This window comes from Pleurodeles waltl, chromosome 12, assembly GCF_031143425.1.
Source record: "Pleurodeles waltl isolate 20211129_DDA chromosome 12, aPleWal1.hap1.20221129, whole genome shotgun sequence".
NCBI classification, from domain to species: domain Eukaryota; kingdom Metazoa; phylum Chordata; class Amphibia; order Caudata; family Salamandridae; genus Pleurodeles; species Pleurodeles waltl.
This window is the reverse complement of record NC_090451.1, coordinates 84,078,275-84,101,006: the sequence shown is the minus strand read 5'-3', so window position 1 is coordinate 84,101,006 and position 22,732 is coordinate 84,078,275. Positions and strand designations below refer to the sequence as shown.

The following is a 22,732-nucleotide window of genomic DNA, read 5'->3' as shown; positions in this document are numbered from 1 at the left end:
TCAACTCCCAGTCCTACTGCCAGTTCCTGGAAGACACCTTCTTCAAGCAGTGATACAGGAAGAAGTCTGCATCCTTCAAGAAAAACATGATTCTCATGCAGGACAATGCTCCATCACACGCGTCCAAGTACTCCACAGCGTGGCTGGCAAGAAAGGGTATAAAAGAAGGAAATCTAATGACATGGCCTCCTTGTTCACCTGATCTGAACCCCATTGAGAACCTGTGGTCCATCATCAAATGTGAGATTTACAAGGAGGGAAAACAGTACACCTCTCTGAACAGTGTCTGGGAGGCTGTGGTTGCTGCTGCACGCAATGTTGATGGTGAACAGATCAAAACACTGACAGAATCCATGGATGGCAGGCTTTTGAGTGTCCTTGCAAAGAAAGGTGGCTATATCGGTCACTGATTTGTTTTTGTTTTGTTTTTGAATGTCAGAAATGTATATTTGTGAATGTTGAGATGTTATATTGGTTTCACTGGTAATAATAAATAATTTAAATGGGTATATATTTTTTTTTGTTAAGTTGCCTAATAATTGTGCACAGTAATAGTCACCTGCACACACAGATATCCCCCTAATATAGCTAAAACTGAAAACAAACTAAAAACTACTTCCAAAAATATTCAGCTTTGATATTAATGAGTTTTTTGGGTTCATTGAGAACATGGTTGTTGTTCAATAATAAAATGAATCCTCAAAAATACAACTTGCCTAATAATTCTGCACTCCCTGTAATATTTGCAGATTTGATATGGAGTTAACTTATCTGGTTGTCCTTAAAATAATTTTTGTTTATGATTTCTTTACTATAATTGCCATAATATGGGACTTGATAATGAGTGTCAATCATAAGGTTTGAGGACATACATACAGCTACATAGGGTGTCCATATGGTATGATGCTAATATTGTAATGTTATCAATGTGGTTCCCACTTGGTTTATTTCAGATGTGTCTCGTGTGAGATGTTTGAGGATTGTTGGGAAATATGAATCCTTTCTTACAATTGTGAAAGTTGGCGTATAATGAAGAATACTAACCACACACAAAATTCGACATATACAGGTTGGTGAACATACTGAGTCAAATACTTTGTAGCATCCCAACTCTTTAGCATTTTATGATAAATTTCAACTTCTTTTCGTATACCTTTAGTGACTTTCTGGAGTTCTATGGATCAAATTATCTATAAGGAGGTACAATTAACATTTTAATTCATGTCCGTGTGGAATTCTGTCATTCACAAAACCGTTCTTCTGTTCATAATTTCAAATCATGGACTGTTTATGGTTTTCTCTAGATTCTTCATCCCATTCTTATTCTTGGTTACTCTTTTAATTTTACTTGGACACTAGGTTGGAGGTTTTGTTTGGACTGGACATTACACACAATGTGGTGGTGGTCATGGTGTGTGGCTTGTCTTTTTGTATAGCTCTCAACAGCTACTAACTTGACACCTGTATTGTCACATATGGTGTTAATATATTGAGAGGATGCAATTTTTATAATGTTTGGTGATTTGTAATTATATTGTTTGTAAGAATATTTTAACTCTTATTGTTGGTTAATCAGCCTTGATAAAGTCCGTAACAGGATGAAAGACGTGTCGGTTGAATCCTACAAATACAAGCAAGATTGTTCTTGGATGGACTTACTTTGGATCTAATTGTTTTTCTTTGCTTGAATTTTGTAAATATAAGTGTATTAGAATGTAAATGGCCCCATTGTTGACTCATTTGTTCAAACAGGTTGGTTTCCATACCAACAGATCTCAACGTTGTTGAAATATGGTTAAAATGGGATATATTTTGAAATGTAGATATTCATGTTAATTAAAGAAGTATTATTTGTACTTACCACATACCAGTTGTATTATTTGTTTATCTTTTTGCTTTAATTTTGTATCTGATTATCTGATTGTAAAATTTGTCATTGATTGTAGATCCTTGAATCTGTCATAATAGACAGCTAAGTACTTGCATATTTGTGTGCTCCACAAGTTGTTTTTTGTGTGGTTACATCTTAAATTGTATGCCAAGGGGCCCAGCCCCCATACCCCATACGTTAAGTATAACCTGACAAGAGATGACAGTTTGGCATTAAAAAAGCTAAAAGATAATTCAGACATAGTGGTCAAAGCTGCTGATAAGTAAGGTGGTATTGTTTTGCAAAATGTTACAGATTATCGGCAGGAAATATTCAACCAATTGAGTAGCACCAGCTGCTATACTGAAATCGAAAGTGATCCAACTAAGAATTTACAACGTAAAATTGCTGAAGTGACTAAACTGGGACTAGAACAAGGATTGCTTAGCAAAAATGAATTTCAGTTTCTCAATAGGGAACTTGCAAGGATTCCCGTATTTTAGACCCCCCCCAGGCAGACCCATAGTGTCAGGATGTGGTTCCATTTTGGAATCCCCTTACCAATATGTGGATTTTTTCTTAAAACCATTTGGACCACTGACAAATTCATATGTAAGAGATAGCCTCAATCATATTAAGATGCTTGAGGATATGTCTTTTGATAGAACTACAGATTTGTTGGTTACAATGGACATATTGTCTTTATATACTAGCAGTGCTCAACAAGAAGCTTTAGGCGTCATTACAAGTATATTGGATACACATACACAGCCAGTACAGTTACCCATGTGGTTTATAACAACTCACGGAACTTGCTTTGACACGGAATTATTTTCAGTTTGGCAATTCTTTTTGTTGCCAAGTGAAAGGTGTAGCGATGGAGGCCAGCTTTGCTCCTGACCTAGCAAATCGGTTCATGGCTGATTTTGAGACACAGAATATTTTAAATGACACAAATCCTTTTAAAAAACAGATCATCAACTGGTCCAGGAACATCAACGATTTATTCCTCATTTGGAAGGGAACTACATCAGAATTACATGCCTTCCACACTTGGCACAATGAGAGATCTACTGACATAAAATTCACTATAAACTTTAGTAAGGAAAATATTTCATTTTTGGACTTGGACATAGGGGTGGATGAAGGTAAATTATTCATGTCCCTATACAGAAAACCTACAGAGAGAAATATGCTGCTACAGTACAGTAGCCACCATCCAAGAAATCCGAGGGACAATTTACCTTTTGGGCAGCTCTTACGTATTCGCAGGAATCGTACCAGAAAGGGTGACTACATTAAATAATCAGACAGATTGATCAATAGATTAATTGGGAGAGGTTACCCAAAAAGACTGGTGAAGAAGGCAAGAAAAAGAGCTTGGTACAATCAGAGGGAATGGCTCTTAGAACCCAATCAGAAAGAGAGTAGCTTAAATAGACTTAACTTGTGTTACCACATTTAGTCCAGTAAGTAAGGATATCAAGAAAATAATCAAAAAAACATTGGGGATTAGTCAGAGATTTTTGACTGAAAGAGATCTACCCCTCTTCTCTTTAAAAAAGGAGATAATTTAAAAGATGCATTGGTGAGGGCAGCATTACCACATTCGTCACAACCTTCCATGAATACTATATGGGGTCTTCTAGTTGTACTAGGTCATCATAAATGTGGTCAGTGTTTGGCCTGCAAACTGAGTTTGAACACAAAGGAATTCCGCTTTGGCAATGTGGTTAATCGGATTTCCTTCACTATCTGCAACACACAAGACGTTGTTTATGCAATCTGGTGTCCCTGTGATTTGCTATATATAGAGAAGACAACTCATAAAGTGAAGTGCAGAATTCTGCAACACAAAAGTAGGATTAAATGTAAAATTGTGGGAGCGCCCCTTGTGGAACATTACCTGAATCAACAACACAACAGCGAGTAAGTAAAATGTCAAGTCGTGGAACAAGTGAAACTGGAACCTCGTGGAGGTGACAAGGATAAGCTACTTTCCAAGTGTGACCTCTACTGGATGGAGAGATGAGGGACAGTGACAAGAGGTCTCAATAGCCTGGGGACTGGCATCAGTCAGCATCTTTCTAGGCGACATGAATTGCATGGACTAAAGTAGATAATCTAATTATGACCATTCAGAACAATAATATACATAATGTGAGCCCGTTTTTTATTTCTTTCACTGATGGTTATGACATTAATGTTCGCACACATATTACAAATGTAAGTGTACATGAAGATCCAGAACAATATTATATACAATGTGAGCCCGTTTTTATATTTTCTCTTCACTATTGGTTGTGATGTAATGTTGGCACACACGTTGCAGATGCAAATGTACATGAAGATATTTGACTCTTGGACTCTCTCACTTGGCAGTTCCATCTATACAGTAATTGGCCATTCTTGCCTTTGAATGAAATAATAGGTTATTTACTATCTTTCTTATCTCAGTCCTCTATGGGCTTTTATTCTAACTCTGTTGGCCTTTAATCGACAATACAATGGAGTCTATCACATTTTTCAATCCTAGTTCGCTAAACAGATCTTTTACGTGTCTATAAGCAACTTTGTTATCTTAGGGCTAAATGTTTCCCGTATAGGCTGCATGGGAGGCTTTTCTAATTGACACAATACTGTGGAGTCTATTACAATGGATGCCCTTTTAAATCCTGGTTCGCCTTACAGATCATTCACGTGTCCTTAAGCGACTTTATTATCTTAGGGTTAAATGTTTCCGTATAGGCTGCATGCAAGGCATTTTTTACTTTAATGCTGGTGTTTGGACACCAAAGGACGAGCCTACCCCATCGCGAGGACGCTACGTGCATCTATTACTATTTAGTTGAGCCGGTTTCGCGAGGTGGGAAATTGACGACTTGGCGGCCGTCTACTGAACAAGAAGTATGTTTCCACTGCTGCTCTGCTTACATGCTTTGCATGGGTTGTTACTATCAGACAAGGTTTCATGATTGTGGGCTAGCTATGAACGTATAATAGAGACTGCAAGATAGCTATGGTTTCAGGTTAATGATACTTTATTAATGTGTTACGTATGGAGTAGATTTAATCAATTATTATACCGGGTTACCAACGGCATGAACTGAGGCGTAATTTTCTGTTTAAAACAAATTAGCTACCAAGAAATAAGTTTCCACTTTTGCTCCGCTTGCATGATTTGTGTATTTTGTTACTATCAGATAAGGTTTCATTATTGTGGCCTAGCTATGAACGTATAACATGGACTGCTGGATAGCTATGCATTCTGGTTCGTGATACTTTAAAAGTCAACTATGTATGGCACAGATTTATTCAATTATTTTATTGGGTTACTAACGGCATGAATTCGTCTAAAATCAATTAGCTAATTCACTAGAGTTGCAAAAAACATTCGGCATCTTTAAAGGGTGTTGGCATTTAGCCGGATGGACATGTGTTGGCCTTTTAACAACAAATTGATAGGTTGCCTTAAAGAATGATAATGATTGCTGTACCTTTAGGTGATTCCCATAGTTTGCCATGGTGGTAGGGATCGTCCACTTTGAGGCATTGATAGGTCAAGAACACCGCTGGAACATGGTTTTTCTTTGCTCTTTTTAAGGCGGATGAAGGGATTGTTTTTGAGAATTGTACAATTCCTACGGATGTGTTGAATGATACGTGCATTAAATAGATTGATATCACAAACACCAACTACGAGTGGAAAGGATACAGGGTCTGGGATCAAGGGTGAGCAGATTCAAAACAAATTTTGCTCATAACCTGGTCCTCTTATGTCTCTAATTACAAATAGATTTGACCAATAGAGACTGAAGTCGATTACTGTATGTTTTTCCATGTAGGGGAATCATTGATTGTGAATTGGACGCATTAGTAACGCATTGGAAAGAAAAGCTTGATTATTTGTTATGATGAGGGTAAGTAGTCCCGATTGTGGTATCCTCTATTGTTTACTTATGCATGGTTCTGCTAAGTGCAAAGAGTGATTTACATCTTTGTTTTATTTTTAGGTGCTACCTGTATAAACATGACTTTTGCCCTGATGAAGACCCTTTATTGATTGATTCTCTTTTTGGGGTCTAAACATCAACATTAATTCTTGTGCATTATTTCTGAATGAAATGAGTGACTTCTGGACACCTGGACTTAAGGGGTCCCTTTGAAGTTCACACATTCTCTTATATATTTTTAACCAAAAATTGTAATTATTGTAGATAACACTTGACACTTTATATTTTCACACTAATCATGTTTCACTGCACCGTTATCTTGGGAACACCTTATTCATAAGGTTCCTTTTTTAAAAAGAAATTGTTGCAGTAAGAGTCAAGGGCTACACTCCCCCCTTGGGGCCAAAAATGTTTTATGAGATCCCACAGGAGGTGCACCCAGGTCACATGGCCAGGCCTCGGCAGATGGGGTCCCTGGGACAGAGATTGGCCTTGGGGAGGGGGGGCAGGTGGTTCCCCCTCCAAAAAAAAATAAATAATTAGGCTAAGCCCTGGGGGATGTGGTCCCCAAGGTCAAGATCGGCGTGGGGAGTGGGGCCACAAGTTCCCCCCACCCCCCCCCCCAAAAAATTAAATAATTAGGCGGCGTCACGCCCCGGGGCATGGAGTTTCAAGTGGCTCCTCCCAACACTCCCAAAAATTACATATTTAGGCCAGTCCCTGGGGGATGCGGTTCCCAGGGCCGAGATCAGCTTTCAGAGGAGGGCTGTGCGGGTTTGGGTTGTTATAGGGGTTGGCCGGAAGGCCTGGCTGAAGACCATGCAAGGTGGTGGTAGGATTAACGTATAGTAATGAAAATTACTTTAGGTTAAAAAATGTGGAAGTTCACTCAAACAACCAAATGTTACAGAGACGTTATAGTTAGTAAACAGAATAAAAAAAATAAAAAAATGAACCTCAGAAATTCACTGGAAAAAAACTAAGAAACAGGGACGTTATAGATAGGTTCTGAATTTACTCACACAAATCCATAGGTAACTATAACTCACGTCGTCGCCATACATTGCTAATTACCCCACATATTACAACAGTCATGCTTGAAAATAACATCTAGAAAGTATAAATGAAACATTAGCAGTCAAAGTTTTGAAGAAAAACCTGTGCATGGTGGGGGTGCGAGGCATAGTTACTTTAGGGCGTGAGTTATAGTTACTTGAAAGAACTCTAACTGCTGAATTTCTATGGTTTTGTTCGAGTAAATTCAGAATCTAACTATAACGTCCCTCTAACCTTTGTTTTTTTCAGTGAAAAAAAAATATGTATATATATATCACAGAGACCGTGTACTGCAGTGTATATTACAAATTGCATTCATGGAACCTTCTGGGTAACCCTTACATCCTTCTACATTGGTATATGCTGCTTCTCCTGGGTCCACCTAGCACCCTCCTTAATGTACTATCACCTAGGTTCTGCATCAATGCCCTGTGACCTACGAAATCCTTTATCATAGCACCTGGGTAGCCCCACCTAGCATCTGTTTAACTCACTTGGATTGTCCTTCACCCCGAGGAGAATCTGCCCTTGACCCACCTTTTAAGTGTTCATTATACTGTTAACAGACCACAAATGCCTTTGACGGCTTTACCACAGAATCTTGATCACCGTAAGTTCATTACTTCCTCACCTGAACACCTCAAGCTGAAAACTAATCACTCCAAACAAACTCGAGGACAAAAATCATTGATTAATAGTTAAAATTGGAACTGGAAGCAGAGCTTCTGCTGCACTTGAGCTACTCAACCCAAGTGGTTCATTGATAATAGGCATTCACTACTTCATACCTTACGACCATGTAACAGTATTGTATGTGGGATAGCAGCAGAGGACCAGCTGCTCCAGAATTATCCACAGAATATAGTGGTCCTTTATAGCCTAGTTTCTGCTGTTCTTCACGAAAACACTACATAAATTGGCATTATATATGCAAGACAAAAGTGTACAGAGGAAACTATGTCAACATGTAGACATAAAGATCTTAAAAAGGCATTCTCTCCTTCTAAAACATGTCAAAAATGTTTTTGACCTGCTGCACCCCACAGCATACATCCTCAACATACAATCTCCATCATGTTCTCACCCACCTAACATCCTCTCCTGAGCATCCCACTATACCTGAAGAACAAGGTGGCACCTACTTCTCATCCAAGTAGCAACATTTTGAAAAATTTCCAGGCAAATATCAAGAAAAACACAAAACAACCTGGAATTCAAAAATACAGGAAACATTTTGCTCTTCACGAGAAGATTCTCAATTAGTTGACAGTACCACTTCCCTGGAACAAATCACCACAAGGATGGGAACCATAACCACATGTGCACACTTATAGCCACTGTACAAATAAGCAGACATGTTTGCAGTGATACCATATAAGTAGTCTCTGCCATGGACCAACATAAGGTATAAGCACAAATCTAATCATCCTTCACTACTCAGATAGACCGCGTGACAGACCTATTGCCTGACTTAGATATTGGTGGATGGGTTACTCAGTCACAACGGAGACGGATATCCCATCTGTCAAAATCTAAATCCCATAGGAAATAATGGGAGTTAGATTTTGGAAGACAGGACATCTGTCACTGTTGTGACGGAGTAACGAATCCACCAATATCTAAATCAGGTCCTTAGTCTCTTTTATCCAAGCACAACTACAGAAGAGCACACTACCCATCCACAAATGAGCTTTGATACCTTGTCGTGGGTTTAAAGCGCTACACAGATGTAGCTACAATACCGACTATCGAAGTATACTTGTTTTCTGGTGGGAGACTGCATGGTCTTTAAAGATAAGCAAACATTTATGCAAAAGTTTGTAACCAAGCAGAGAAAGAGGTCATGAACTTACCAGTCCATTGCAGTTGCTGATGGCCACCTTGGTGTTCAGATGAAGATCCTGCAGGTGGCCCACATAATGGCAGTCCTCATAGAGGTCATGCTTCCAGTCCAGTCCACCTTTTTTCCAGTACTCCACAGTGAAGTGCTCAGCAAGTAGGCTGGAGTGCAATGTCAGGTTGAGGAGGAAGCGCGTCTGGTGTGCTGCAAGTTTATAGAAGACATGGTGTTGGGCTGACTCGAGGGAGGAGCCAGGACTGCGACGGGACCGTGACTTACTGGGATCATGTTTCACATTGTAACTCAGGAAATCTCCATTCTTGTCCACTTGGATGGGGAATGCGATCTCATAGTCCTTCAGGCTGGACAGAAACTCCTCTGTAAGGACAACGAAGTAAGGTAAGTATTGAGATAGGTTGATGGAGCAAAAGAAGATCCCTTTCAAACAATATACCTATAGTGGCCCTTATATATATTATGCCAGCCTAGTGTCACTGTCCCCTACGGATAGAAGATGATTACGTTTGCTCCTTTCTCCCTTGCCAAGATCCTACAACCCTTTTTATTACATGCCATTTTGTGAGGTTGGAGAAATTAAGCCTCCGGGTGCCAGGAAACCAGGCAAAGCATGAGCAGTGATTCACAACTTGCTCAAGTCTACTTTGTGGGCCACAGGTGGTACTATAGAGGATAAAATGTAACCAAGAGGGCAGGTTACTTACCTCCCAACCTGGAGAACTTAGTTTCAATCCTGGCCTGGCACTTGATTACAACTCATGTGAATCTCAGCAAACATCGTTGCATTTCCCTGTCTAAACTTTCTGGTAGCTGTAATGGAAGTTGTTTAAAAAATGCCCTCACTGCATGTCCTCTCTCCAACTCTTTCTAGTTTCTCTAAACCAACCTCAGCCACACACTATTGGGCCCCGATTAGAAACTGCATGGAGCAGGGGTGCCAAAACTGCCAGGTCCAGAATCACCAATTCTGACTGGTACTTCCACCCCTGCTCTGTGTAGTTGCAAGCTCTTGTCCCAAGAATGGTGAATAACCGTGGAGACCTCATTGTAACCCTGCAGGAGAAGGGGGAGCCAAGGCTCTCTTCGGCGCTGTGCTCGAGTTTGTGTAATTCTGAAAAAGGTTCTCAGTGTTAAAGGTAGCCTCAAGCCCAGTTTGCCGGGAGGGGGTGAGCTCATGTTGCTCCAAGCATTGTATTTTCTAATTTGTACAAGCTGGAGTTTGGGTCTGTGTGTACTCAAGTGGTGTCTGTGGTGGGGTGGGGGGGGGAGGTCGGGGTTGTGGCACCTCCACAAGCGACACTGCAATGCATTCTTCCTGCAGAGAAGGAGGCCTGGTTTGATGAATACCATCTGCTTGGCTGCGGGAGAGTTGAGGCCATTTCACAGCTCTGACATTTGGGGAACAGCTGATTGGATCAATTCATCAGCATACCTAGCCCCCCTCACTGCCCCCCACCCCCCAGCAGCCCCCACCTGACCCGTCCTGCTAGTGGGGGCGAGCTGTCATGTTCCTTACACCAGGAGGAGAGCCTGTTCCACAGATGGATTACGTGTCCTGACGAAAATTGAAAACAAGCATTTGCAATGCAATAGGTCTCGCATTTACTTGAGTTGAAGCTATTGGCACTGTAAATGCATAACTTAACTTTTTTGCCATATTAATTGGTCAACCCTGCTGCATATTTTGGTCCTTTCTGCCACATAATTCCAGTGGCCCTGCATATAATTAATGGGCTAGTAGTCCTACTGGAATATTTTTTTTAAACAAGTCCCTTAAAACACAAACTACTCCCAGGTGCAAAACATATTTACTTGCCAGTTGGTACAGGCGACACTGACCGCGGGGTAATGAATAAATAACTTTACTCCAAGAATGCATGCTTACTTGATCATTGTCCCTTTGCTACAGTCTGGGGGAGTTGAACAAAACACCCATGATTTTTCACACACTTGAGGAGAGCCACCTCACATGATATTAATGATCCTCAGTCAGTCTTGAACTGAAATATTAGTTATAAAATATTGTCCACTGTACAGCATAATCAACTATAAGCTCTCCTCGAGTTTTGTTTTATAAATACATGCACACATAGCTCAAGTTTCACAGACTCAAACGTGTAGTTCATCTAGTCAGGTTTCTGCTTTGTATTCGCATCTTGTATCACGTTATAAAAATAAAACTACAAGTCCCAGAATGCAAAGCTGTAACAGAGACTAAATGAGCGAATCACACTCGAACTAGGGAGCAGGACAACTCTACGAATACTACTCCAAGGGCTGGTGAGCAGCTTGTGGCAGATTATAAAAATAAAACTAGAAGTCCCAGAATGAATATGTGTGCTGCAAAGAATGTGTACTATGCCTATCAGAGTGCATATAAAGTAAAAATGTCAAAATAACTCAGGTGATTAATGTTCGTTTTGGAGAGAGAACATACTTTTGTCTAGTGGAAGTTTAGGCTCATTATAAGGTAGCACAGAGGGTTAATGTTCTTTCTGGAGAGAGAACGTACTTTCGTCTAGTGGAAGCTTGGACTCATAAGGTGGTGCAGATGGTTAATGTGCCTGCTGCAAAGAACGAGTGCTAGGCAAATCACAAGGTGCTTATAATCTATAAATGTCAAAATAACTCTGGTGATTTATGTTCTTTCTGGAGAAAGAACATACTTTTGTGTAATGGAAGCATCATAAGGTAGCTCACAGGGTTAATGCGCCTGCTGCAAAGAATGTGTCTTCGGCAAATCACAAAGTGCATGTAATGTAAAAATGTCAAAATAACTGTGGCGATTTAGGTTATTTCTGGAGAGAGAATGTATGTTTATCTAGTGGAAGCTTGGAGTCATCTTAAGGTAGCGCACAGGGTTAATATGCCAGCTACAAAGAACATGTACTAAGCAGATCAAAGTGCATATAATGTAAAAACAATGCTGCTGGTTGAGCGCCACGGCAGCCATGAAGCGCAGACAAAAGAAAAAAGTAGTTCGCCCATGCTGAAGTATATCAGCAATCGTGCATTTATAGCTGTAATAGGGTCGGTGTCCAAGGCAGAAACCAAACCTCCCTAAGGGGGGACAAACATAAAACATTTACCAATGCCATCAAGTGATTTTTTAAAGGCAAGGCCATGAACGAATGAAAGTAATTGGTGTGATGTGGGCATGGTTAAAAGTCCACAATGCTTAGAACAGGTCAAACAGCTAGCGCGCTTGACTTAAAAAGAGGCAAAACCGAAAGATAATAAATTTGGGGTAGCATAGAAAGCAACCTCGAGATCGGGTGCCCTTACATGAAAACAAATGTGCTATAACAGTGCAAGGCTACCTAACACAATAAAAGGACGTAGTGTACACTTGCAGCTGGCAAGATGATTCAGCGAGTCAATGCTCTCTGCGCCCATCTTCAGTGACTTGAAGGTCATGAGGGAGAATCCTGACAAGGCAGACACAGCTTCCCACCCTTCCGAAGGCTTCATATTTAATTATTTGCAGTTTTTTAGGGTTTAAAGTTTTGTTTATTGCAGGTTAAATTTTCAGAATAAACAATCCATACATTCATTAGTTCTATTGATGGTCACTGTATGGAAATGTTCTAAGGTACTCATTCTATGCAAATTAACAGGTGAATAGTCTAAAAGCCTGGTATCAATCAGGCCCTCTTTCCCCGTCTTTTGGTACTTTTGGGCAGAAGCAGGCAGAGGAGCCTGGTCCTCCTGGACCTATGTGCACTTTTTGATAAGGCCTCACATCCCAACCTAATGGACTGATTATAGGACTAGAGTGAGGAGCCGAGCTCTGGACTGGCTCACCTCTTTTATAGGTACCAACAGCCAGACTTCCATCGCTCATCTGTCTTTAAATGGGCAATCAAGTGAAAAGAAAAAAAGGCTTGTTGTGTCACCCAATCAAACATCATCAACAATTATTATTCCTCAAAGTCCCTTTCTTTGAATAGGTCTGGTTGGGTAGCAGTGCTTAATTTGTAAATAAAAACGTGACAGTGCCCAAAGCCCTCCTCTTAAACATGCAGCTGCTGCAATTAAATGCGGGAGCACGGAATACCGAGGCAGCGTAATCCTGAAGCCATCTCGGGCCTCTTCAATTCATTTAAAACCACTCCCTGCCCCTGCAGCCCACTCTTGCAGCTTTCTGCTTTCTCCCTTTGTTACGCTTTTTCGTTTTTCCCTTCCTCCGTCTTTTCCATATGTGTCTTTTGCTCACAGCAAATGCTTGAGGGAAAAGAATAAGCCCCGGCCCTCAAAAATAAGTCCCGGTGCTCTGCACCGGAAACAACAAGCACAAATTAAGCACTGTTGTGTAGTTACCTTATTCACTAGATGGCCCCTTTAAATCACTTGTGTCGTGGCATATAGTTCGGCCCTGATCCCCACCCTTTTCAACATTCATGTGGCTGTCTTTTAATAAATATTTCACAAAGCCAACCGCGATTTCTTGCTCAAAAGTAAGGGCATAATTTTTTCTTGTCCTCCGACTGCTATCAAATAGTGGTCCGTTCACTGGATGTGGGCGTTCATCCTGGTCACTAAAGTTAGCAAACAAACGCAAAGGAATTAAAAATATTGGATGAGAAGGCTGTGAGCGGAAAGGCTGAGAGAAGTTCCTCCATTGGAGGTATCCCCTCAGATCTGGAGGGTAAAAAAGGACACTAGCCACAACACAGTGTTTATCCGGACACATTTTACATTTTTAACACATTTCTGAAAATCTGTAGATTATCAAATGTCAATAAAAGCATCAAACCAAGGAGAAAAAAGCTGCAACTGCTTATGAAACACCATGGGGTAGGTCAACTAAGTGCCGTAAAAGAGTCATCAGGGGCAGGGAAAACCTACATAATGTTGACCTGACAAGCACTAAGTGACATCAACGTGCGCCATGAAATGTGAGAAACAAAATAATTTGCTTTAAAAAAAATTAAAATAACTTTTTCCTGATCCATTCTGCCGCAAAAACACTCAGAAGAGCGACTTGGCCAATGATGGCCAGCAAGTAGCAGTCTTTTCCCATAGAATTGAAATGTGGCTCTTTTTTCCCCCCAAAGTTCTAAAGTTTGTTTGTAAAATGGGTTCCAGAGCGTCTGACCAGGAAGTAAGCTTGCAAATCAGTCATGGTCTATGGCTTGAATGTGTCGCTTGGCTCAGACGCGGACGCTCATCGTGGCCAGACGCGCGGTGCTGGCCCAGCGGGGCGGTTATGCTCCTGATCGAACAGTGGGCTACCTTCATTTCTTTTGGAAAGGTCTCCGTCTCCCTGCAGTTGTGAGCCGTTTTTGGAGAAACAGCTCCAAGGCATTAATACTTTTCTTCATGGTTCCTGCGTGTGCTTATTTGTTAGTTATTTTAGCTCATACATAACATGACTTCTGCCAAGGATTGACCTCCCGGAAACAATCCATCAACCCATGATCTGTGTCTCCGAGACAGAGCCTATGGCTTATAATTACGGGTGGTTCAAAAGGTTAAGTCTGTTCACCCATCCCTAAGAAGGAGGTCAGAGGGGACTAGAGGAACTTACAAACGCAAGATGCATTTAATTTATAGATATTTATTTATATGATTGTTATAAACAGTGCAAGCAACCCAACGCTTATTGATCAAGCAAATCTACAGAAGTTTTATATAGCATTGACTGTTTACCACGTAGTCAAACAGTTACTAGAGAAATTACTCTAAGGCCTTTGACCCACTGCTAAGATATACAATTATTGTCCTTCAAAGAATGAGAGGCTGAGCATACCTAACCATGTACTGAAAATTAGAACTCAAGCTCTGCACGTAGAAAAAAAGAGATGTATAATTCGGTGATAATTACTGCACACAGTAATTACTGCTACCTTGGTGTTGGGTATTTAATGGGGAATATAATTAACTTTTTCTGAGTTCCACACCTCAGAATGAAGCTTAACTTGTGAAATCAGCATTTACCAGAACGATTACTGAAAGTTGTGCATTTATGTTTTAGCATTTTATGCCAAAAGATGTCCCTTCGGTTTTTCTGGTAAAATCCGTCAGAGAAAATTGTGTAGTGTGGTATGTGATGCATAACTCAGAACCCCGATCTGTGTGCAAACATCCATCTGCACATGGGTCAGAATTTAAAACACAACTTTGAATCAGACTCTACGTAAAGTCTGTACATTAAGCAAGGGACAGGTTTTGTCAATAGAGTTTTGCCTACCTCTGTATTGACATTATTATGGCCTTGCTGTGCTGTAGGTTTTGAGTATGTTTGTATTGCCTTGTACTTGTATTTATATCAATCAGGAATTTGTAAAGCGCACTACTCACCCCTGACGGTCTCAAGGCGCTGAGGTGGGGGGGGATGGGGGGGTGCTGCTACTGCTCATACAGCCAGGTCTTGAGAAGTTTCCTGAAGGTAAGGAGGTCTTTGGTCTGATGCAGGTGGGTGGGAAGAGAGTTCCACGTCTTGGCGGCGAGGTGTGAGAACGATCTGTAGTTCTGCGGACGCGTGGGACGGTTACGAGGGCGAGCTCGGCAGAGCGGAGATGCCGGGTAAGGGTATAGAAGGAGAGCCGTCTGTTGAGTTATTCTGGTCCGGTGTTGTGCAGTGCTTTGTGAGCGTGGGTGAGGAGTTTGAAGGTGATTCTCTTGTTGACTAGGAGCCAGTGCAGGTCTCTCAGATGGCCTGTGATTTGGCAGTGGCGGGGGATGTCCAGGATAAGGCGTGCAGAGGCGTTCTGGGTGCGTTGCAGCCTCTTCTGAAGTTTGGGCATGGTTCATGCGCAGAGGGCATTGCCAGAGTCCAGTTTGCTGCTTACGAGGGCTTGGGTGACTGTTCTTATGGTTTCGGTGGGGATCAATTTGTAGATCTTTCGGAGCATGCAGAGTGTGTTGAAGCAGGAGGATGAGATGGCATGGACTTGCTGGGTCATGGATAATGAGGAATCAAAGATGAATCCTAGGTTGCGTGCGTGGTCAGTGGGAGTCGGAGCTGCTCCAGGAGTCATCCCATGTGGAGGGGTGGAGCCGAAGATGAGGACTTCCATCTTGTCAGAATTGAGTTTGAGGCAGCTGTTCTTCATCCATTCGGCGATGGTCTTCATTCCTTTGTGGAGGTTGGTCTTGGGGGAGTCCTTGGTGAGGGAGAGGATCAGCTGGGTGTTGTTGGCGTATGAGATGATTTTGAGGTTGTGGGATAGGGCGGTGTTAGCGAGCGGGCCATGTAGACGTTGAAGGGGGTAGGGCTGAGGGACAAACCCTGGGGTACACCGCAGATGATTTTGGTGACCTCCAAGTGGAAGGGGGAGGCGGACTCTCTGGATTCTTCCGGTGAGAAAGGAGGTGACCCAGTCCATGGCTCTGTTGCGGATTCCTGCATTGCTGAGGCATGATCGTAGAGTGTGGTGGCAGACGGTGTTGAGCGCGGCCAAGAGGTCCAGGAGGATGAGGGTCGCGGTTTCGCCATTGTTCAGTGTGGTTCTGATGTCGTCGGTGGCGGCGATGATGGCGATGACAGGGGTTAGGAGTTCAGAGGAGCGAGGGATGAGGGCTCTACTTACCAGGTGGAGCCACGGGAGGCAAAGCAGTGCACTGACCAGGTCAGTGGCATTGCTTCACCTACCACGCAGCGGCTGCCATTAAGTAGGGTGGTGGGTGGGAGGAGAGGACAGCTGGGTGGCGGGGGTGAAAAACCACTACTTACAAGGTGGAGCCACAGGAGGCAGAGCAGTGTACTGACCAGGTCAGTGGTACTGCTCCTATGCTCCTATATAGTGCTTCATGCTTCTATCAAGATGCCAAAGTGCATTTGTGGAGGGGTAGCATGCTATTCCGTGGAGTGTAATAGGTGGAACAGTGCATTTTTGCCTTACGGCCTGTATAGGGATTTTTTTTAGTAGAGTGCTCGAGGACCACAAATATCCTTTTACTACATTTTGTTGCTATGCCTTTGCCTGCATTTGAAGAGAATATGGGTGAGAGATGAGTTACTTAAGCATTCAGTTCTAATGAATTGTTATACAGAAGTTTGTGAGTGCAGTTCGGCCTATGTTTGAAGTGTTTGGTGCCTTGATATGCTGAAACTGTCATAAACAAACATGTAGCTGAGCTTACTCAGGGGTGTAGGTGAGATTAATGAGGATAGACAAGCCGCTTCCTCTATAGAATAAGTAATACACAGTGCGAACCGCAAGGAATAAGCCCCACGACTTCAAAGGGCCTACTGCACCCACAATACTCTTTGCATTAGGTGGCAATTAAGGAAAGCGGACAGGCTTTAGAGGGGTGATTGAGTGATTGTACGGTTCAGATTTCCAGACTGGAATTCTGCTTCGCACAGTTCCTGGTTGAGGCCAATATCTGGGCACCTGCAAGTGGATTGATTAGGGTGTGAGACCACCACACCATGCGATGTGCGAACCTTTGAAAAAAACAAAACAAAACTACCTCCATCTGTAAATGCTTCTGGATGATCTCACAAGTTGAAGTGCATGAGATCTATTGAGAATGATGTATCCAATCTTTTTTATTTTAACAATAACATTTGCCCTATGCTTTTGTTTTAAAAACACAAGACTTCGAGATCACATAATACATGTGGGGTTCCCCTGTTCTGGGAAAGCAAGGGAGAGGTAGAGAGAGAAAGAATAAACAAACCTTCTTTTTAGGGTGCCTGTTACTTGAAAGAAACAGAAATGTGTGTAAATGGTTAATCAGCGAATCTAAATACTGCCTGGGAGCCAGTATATGACTTTAATTGATGTAGTCCTTTGAGCCTTCATTGTGACAAATATTTGTCCTTTTGGGAAGGTAACATAACTGTATTTCCCCTTCTACTGGAAACATAGAAAAATAATTTGCATTGGGTGCAGTCTGACAGCGCATTACTAAAAATATACATTTTTAACATACTTGTTTTTTGTTAAACACAAAAGGACCGATTTACTAACTTTTCACAAATCGAAGCTCAGCAACCACATGGAACGCCCATATACCACCAGTAGTAGGCCTCATTGGCACAAAGCTGTGCAGAGCTCTAATTTGCTACTTTGGCAGCAGTCCAAAGCAATTGATTTGTGTTGAAAAGTAAATCCTGCCACAGCACTTTGCAGCAGGTTTGTGTCACAAAGATCTCGCAAATCCAGGGCAAAGTGTGGTAAATCTAGGCCTAAATCTCTTTGTACTTTTTGAGGAAGACTATCTTGTACTGCGTGTAATGCAATTTTTAAATAATGATTTACATATTCATGGTGCCATATGGAACCTTGTAGCACTAAAATATACAGATGTCACTATTCCCCAGAATATCAACTAGGATTCCGGTCTGTGACTTGTTACAGGCACGCAGACATCTGCAATGATCGCAATAACCACTGAGTTTTCACAAAATTGACAAGTTGCATTTCCATCTATTAGGTTATAATGGTTCCCATGCGTTTGTATGGACTTCATCCCTGAATGAACTGCAGTATACTTTGTAGAGGGCTGTGAGGGAGACCCAGGAGCGCCAGAAGGAGGGATGCGGCATGTGCCACAATGCTCGCTGAGAACCTGGAGAGCAATAAGGAAGCCCTCTGGGCTCTTTCCTCATGCAGCATTTCATATGCACTCAAACTAAAAGGTTAGGTTTAATTAGGCCACGAGGAAAGTTTGTTTTTTTAACCAACAAATATGTTTTGCAAATATTTCAAAATGCATTACAAATATTAAAAGTGACAATAAAGAACCGAGCCTTTTAGTGCGTGGTGTGAGGGAAGCACATAAAATAATTAAAGTAAGGTGAACCCCAACTATTTCACCTGAACTTTACCTTTCCTGATCCATACAAGATTAAAAAGACTACTTAATTATTGCTCCATTTTATTGAATATGTGCGTTGTAGCTGAACCTGACAACTGCAAACAAACATCCGTGTAGTTATTTATTCTGTGACTTTATAGACATGTCTATAGTTATTTATGCTAGATCTGGCCTTGATCTTGTCTACAGATATGTTCCTGTGTAAGGTATTCTTGCATCTGTGTGGCAGGCACCTGGCCCGATGAGCTACTATCCCACTAAATAACACAGGACTGCTAATTAGTAGCAGTGATAGGATCTGCTTATGTGCATTTATATAGATGATGATGTCCGTTTCACCGCTGAAAGTTCCACCATTTGTGCAGACGTTACATTCAGAAAGGCACTTTGGAGGTCCTACAAAGTCATTGAACACTTGGTGAATACTCACAAAGTGGCAACTTTGTGAATATTCATAAACATTGTCAATGCCTTCCCCACACTTATCCGCACTTCGAAACTTGGACCCAAGTGAACTAGGAGTGAAAGTGAGTTGTGATGGAACCTACGGGCGGAGGAAAGGCTTATGGTGGAAAATAATTGTCTAATGTCACTTTAGATTTTAGGTAAGGATAACTTAGGTAATGGATGACTTAAAAACTTGTTTTTTTTGTTTTTAACTAAAAAATGTTTGATGTCTGTAAGTCTTCTTTTTAAAACGTTCCTGTGAAATGGGGAGATTTTGGGGCACTTCAAGAAAATGTCTTAGTCGCTGATGTATGGGGTCATGTGGACCAAGTTAAAAAGTGCTTGGACAGGTTTCAGTGTGAGCACACTTTGCCTATATTTCAAGGAATTGGCAGCAGGAAACCTTCACGTAGAAAAATGAACCCTGAAGGAAAAAAGAAAAAAAGAACAGTGCGTTTTCAAAAATGCACAAACTGTTCCGAGACAATTATGCTTAATGCTGATAATACACCAACCTAGTTTTAGGTGACATTTACTTTACCAAAGTTAATGAAATCGTAATTATGAACGCAGTATGCCCGAGAAATTCTGAATTAGGTTTCAGTTTTCTAAATAAGACTGCAAGTAGGTACACGCTTTCTCTTGCCGAACTGGATAACTTCTCAGTTTCTTGGTTAATGAGTTCCTTACCCCCTATCACAGTGGATTTGTATTTGACATTCAATGCATACTTGGGGTCCCCTCCTGATTCTCATATCCCACCTACCAGGCTCCTCAGGAAAAATATGTTCACACAACAAATCGCCAGTTTTCAAAAGTAAATAAACAATACCACAAGGTCAGCGGTAGGCGTTTCATACAAAATTAAATTAAACTCCTCCACTCATAGTAGGGGCCTGCCACGTGTCTATAGACCCCACTCCGGCATTCACAGGTTCCACTCTAGGCTAGAGCGAAGCCTAGGTGCAGACTATACGCAAGACCTTCCTGCCAATGGCTTTTTTCTGCATGCGTTTAATATGATATATCCGGTAGCGGCTCGAGGGGCTCTGAAGGGGTGGGGCGGCACAAGCGGGGGGAGGGGGAGAGGATGAAGGGAAGGAATAAACATTTATTTAATTTATAAAATAACACACTTTCCTCACCGCCGCACTGCTCCACTCCATCGCCGGATGCTTCAGGCACAGGATCCCAGCCTGCCCTGCCCCATTCCCAATGCTGGTCAGAGCAGCGTCCAGACAGACTGGGAGCCCCTGCAGGCTCTCTCAAGCCTGGCAACTTTGTTGCCGGGCTTGAGAGAGCCTACTGCACATGTGTGTTTGGCCAGCCTGAGATGGCCGGACGGCCAAACATACATGCACAGTGAGGGGGGAGTGCTGAGAACTCCCCTTCGCTGCTCTTCACCCCCGTGGCCCGCCCCCTTTACCAGAAAACGACCATAAACAAAGTTTATGAACGTTTTCTGGTAAAGGTTTTGCTGCTGAAGGGAGTGGGGGGGGGGAGAGATGCTCCTCCACCCAAATGGAGGACCGCAACTGATGATATGTAATCCCATTACTCTGCTCAGTCAGCACTGGCCTCTCTGCCCTTGTTTTTATGATCAGCATTAGTTCCGTTGTGAATTGCTGGTTCAGAAGAATATTGCCTGATTGATTCACAAACCTATTGCTATAACTCATGCATGCTTCCAATGGGGTGCATGTAGGAGAGGGATGTATAAATGTGTTCTGAGGTTCAGAGGCCTACTGTGTCTGGGCACAGTTGTACAGTGCATGGAATTGAGAACGATGGATGCCTGTACGACTCAGAGACAGCCCTCCTGTAGTAGTTTTTGTGATTCATCAGCAAAAAGATGCCATTCTGAGGGAGAATGTACTCAGTGAAAATTACCAGACGACTATAAGACCTATTACCCTTATATTTTGAAAATGTGTCCATCTCCACTGCCAGCTCATATTTACAAAAATGTATTTGAAAGGCCCTAATTTCATATCACTGGAAGGGTTATGCTCATTTGTTACACCAGCTTCTTTAGTAACATAGGGATTTTTCAAGACCCCAATGTTTTTTTAATGGATGTCAGTGGCCAGCATCCCTAGTCTGAAAATGATTAGAGCGCCTCTGCGGAGCCCCATGTCCAGGGCAGCCCAGCACACATCAGCTGAAAAATGCCTAGTGCCCCAGAAGCCCTAGCAAAGACACATGACAGGGGTGGGAAGGCTAGGGCTGAAGACCTTTTATCCAGATAAGCGTTGCATGCATGCCTAGCTAGGTGTTAAATAGGTCTCAAAGGCATGTAAATAATTATTACTATACAATACAGTTTCCATAATAGCTAGGATCACTACAGGCCAACTTCTACAGATCATTCACAAAGGGAAGTTTCACATCTAGTCCCAAAAGCAGCTTTTTTTTTTTTTTTAACATGGGCTAAATTTTGTGAAATGCATGTTAGGGGACTTTTGTGAATTTCTCACACGTGAGAGACTGGTTTCAGCCATGGGCGTAGGAAGTGTGGGGGACGCGGGGATGTATCCCCCCCCAGATTTTGGAGGGTGGGGGACACAGGGGACGAAGGTGGGGGGGACAAGGGGACACAATAATTTCCCCTCTCACATCTATTATTCAGAGGGCCATTAGCGCACAAAAGCGCTCCTTATAATAGCCCTGTAGGGACCATCCTCCAATCTGAATAAAGGTGAGTCCGGAGGCCCCTGCGCCCTCTGCCCTTTTGTTTGTCCTGTTCACAGCTGTGGGCGTTAAGGGTGCTCATAAGAACAAAGGGCACGAGGAGGAGAAAAGAGTTTTGGATGATTACTGTCTGCATCCCCTGCCGCCTTGAAGAGGAGCTATGCAGGATGCCTTCAAGAGGAGCTGCAAGACAATGAGGAAGATCTAAAGAGAGAACAGAGTCCCACTCAGCCTGACATATACAGGCTAGAAAGGAGACTGTGAAACACAATATTTGTATTTGCCTAAGATCACACCAGTTGGTGAAACAGTGAAGTCGAGATTGAGCCCAGATTTTACCTTTTCACACAACAATTTAGCTATTAGAAGGGTATATTTTTCTAACATTTATGTTTAATGTTTTGTTTTCTAGGTAATGAAGCGCTTGATTACAGTGTGGCTAACAGGGAGAAGCCATATTTCATTTTGGGCCGTTATGCCTAGCGTTATTATTTATCGTTACATACTTCAGCATATTGTTACATACTTCAGCATATTATGTTTTCTCTATCTTTTCTTCACTCTACTCTGAAACAATCTACCCTATGCCACTGCACCCTACACCACTTTTCTCCACTCTGTCCTACTCTACGCCACTGCAATCTATGCCCTACCACTCCACTTTACACCACGCCACTGCAATCTATGCTATCCTACTCTAACCATTGTACACTACACCCCTGCACTCTGTCAGTGCACTCTTCACCACTTTACTCAAAACCAATGCACTCCATCCCACTGCACTCTATGCCAATGTACTCTGCACCACAGCACTCTATTCCACTGCTTTCAATGCCACTGTACTCTGCGCCACAACACTCTATGCCACTGCACTCTATGTCACTCTACAATACACCACTGTACTCTGCGACCCTCTAATCTGCCACATTGCACTTTCTGCCACTGAACTCCACTCTACTCTGCACCACTGCACTCAATGCCACTGTGCTCTGTCCCACTGCACTCTTTTCTGCACCACTGCACTCTAATCTACACTACACTACACCACTCCACTGTAGGGCACTTCACTCTACTTTGAAATCA

At 42.2% G+C, this 22,732-nt stretch overlaps 1 protein-coding gene across 1 annotated transcript in view; it reads right to left on the bottom strand.

The window, feature by feature from the left end:
• Nucleotides 1–22,732, bottom strand: part of ADAMTS10 (ADAM metallopeptidase with thrombospondin type 1 motif 10) — a 273,868-nt gene that overhangs the window by 172,498 nt on the left and 78,638 nt on the right. The window contains exon 3 of the mRNA XM_069216852.1: nucleotides 8,733–9,097. Coding sequence (XP_069072953.1) covers nucleotides 8,733–9,097 — 365 coding nt within the window. The remainder of the gene's footprint in view (nucleotides 1–8,732; nucleotides 9,098–22,732) is intronic.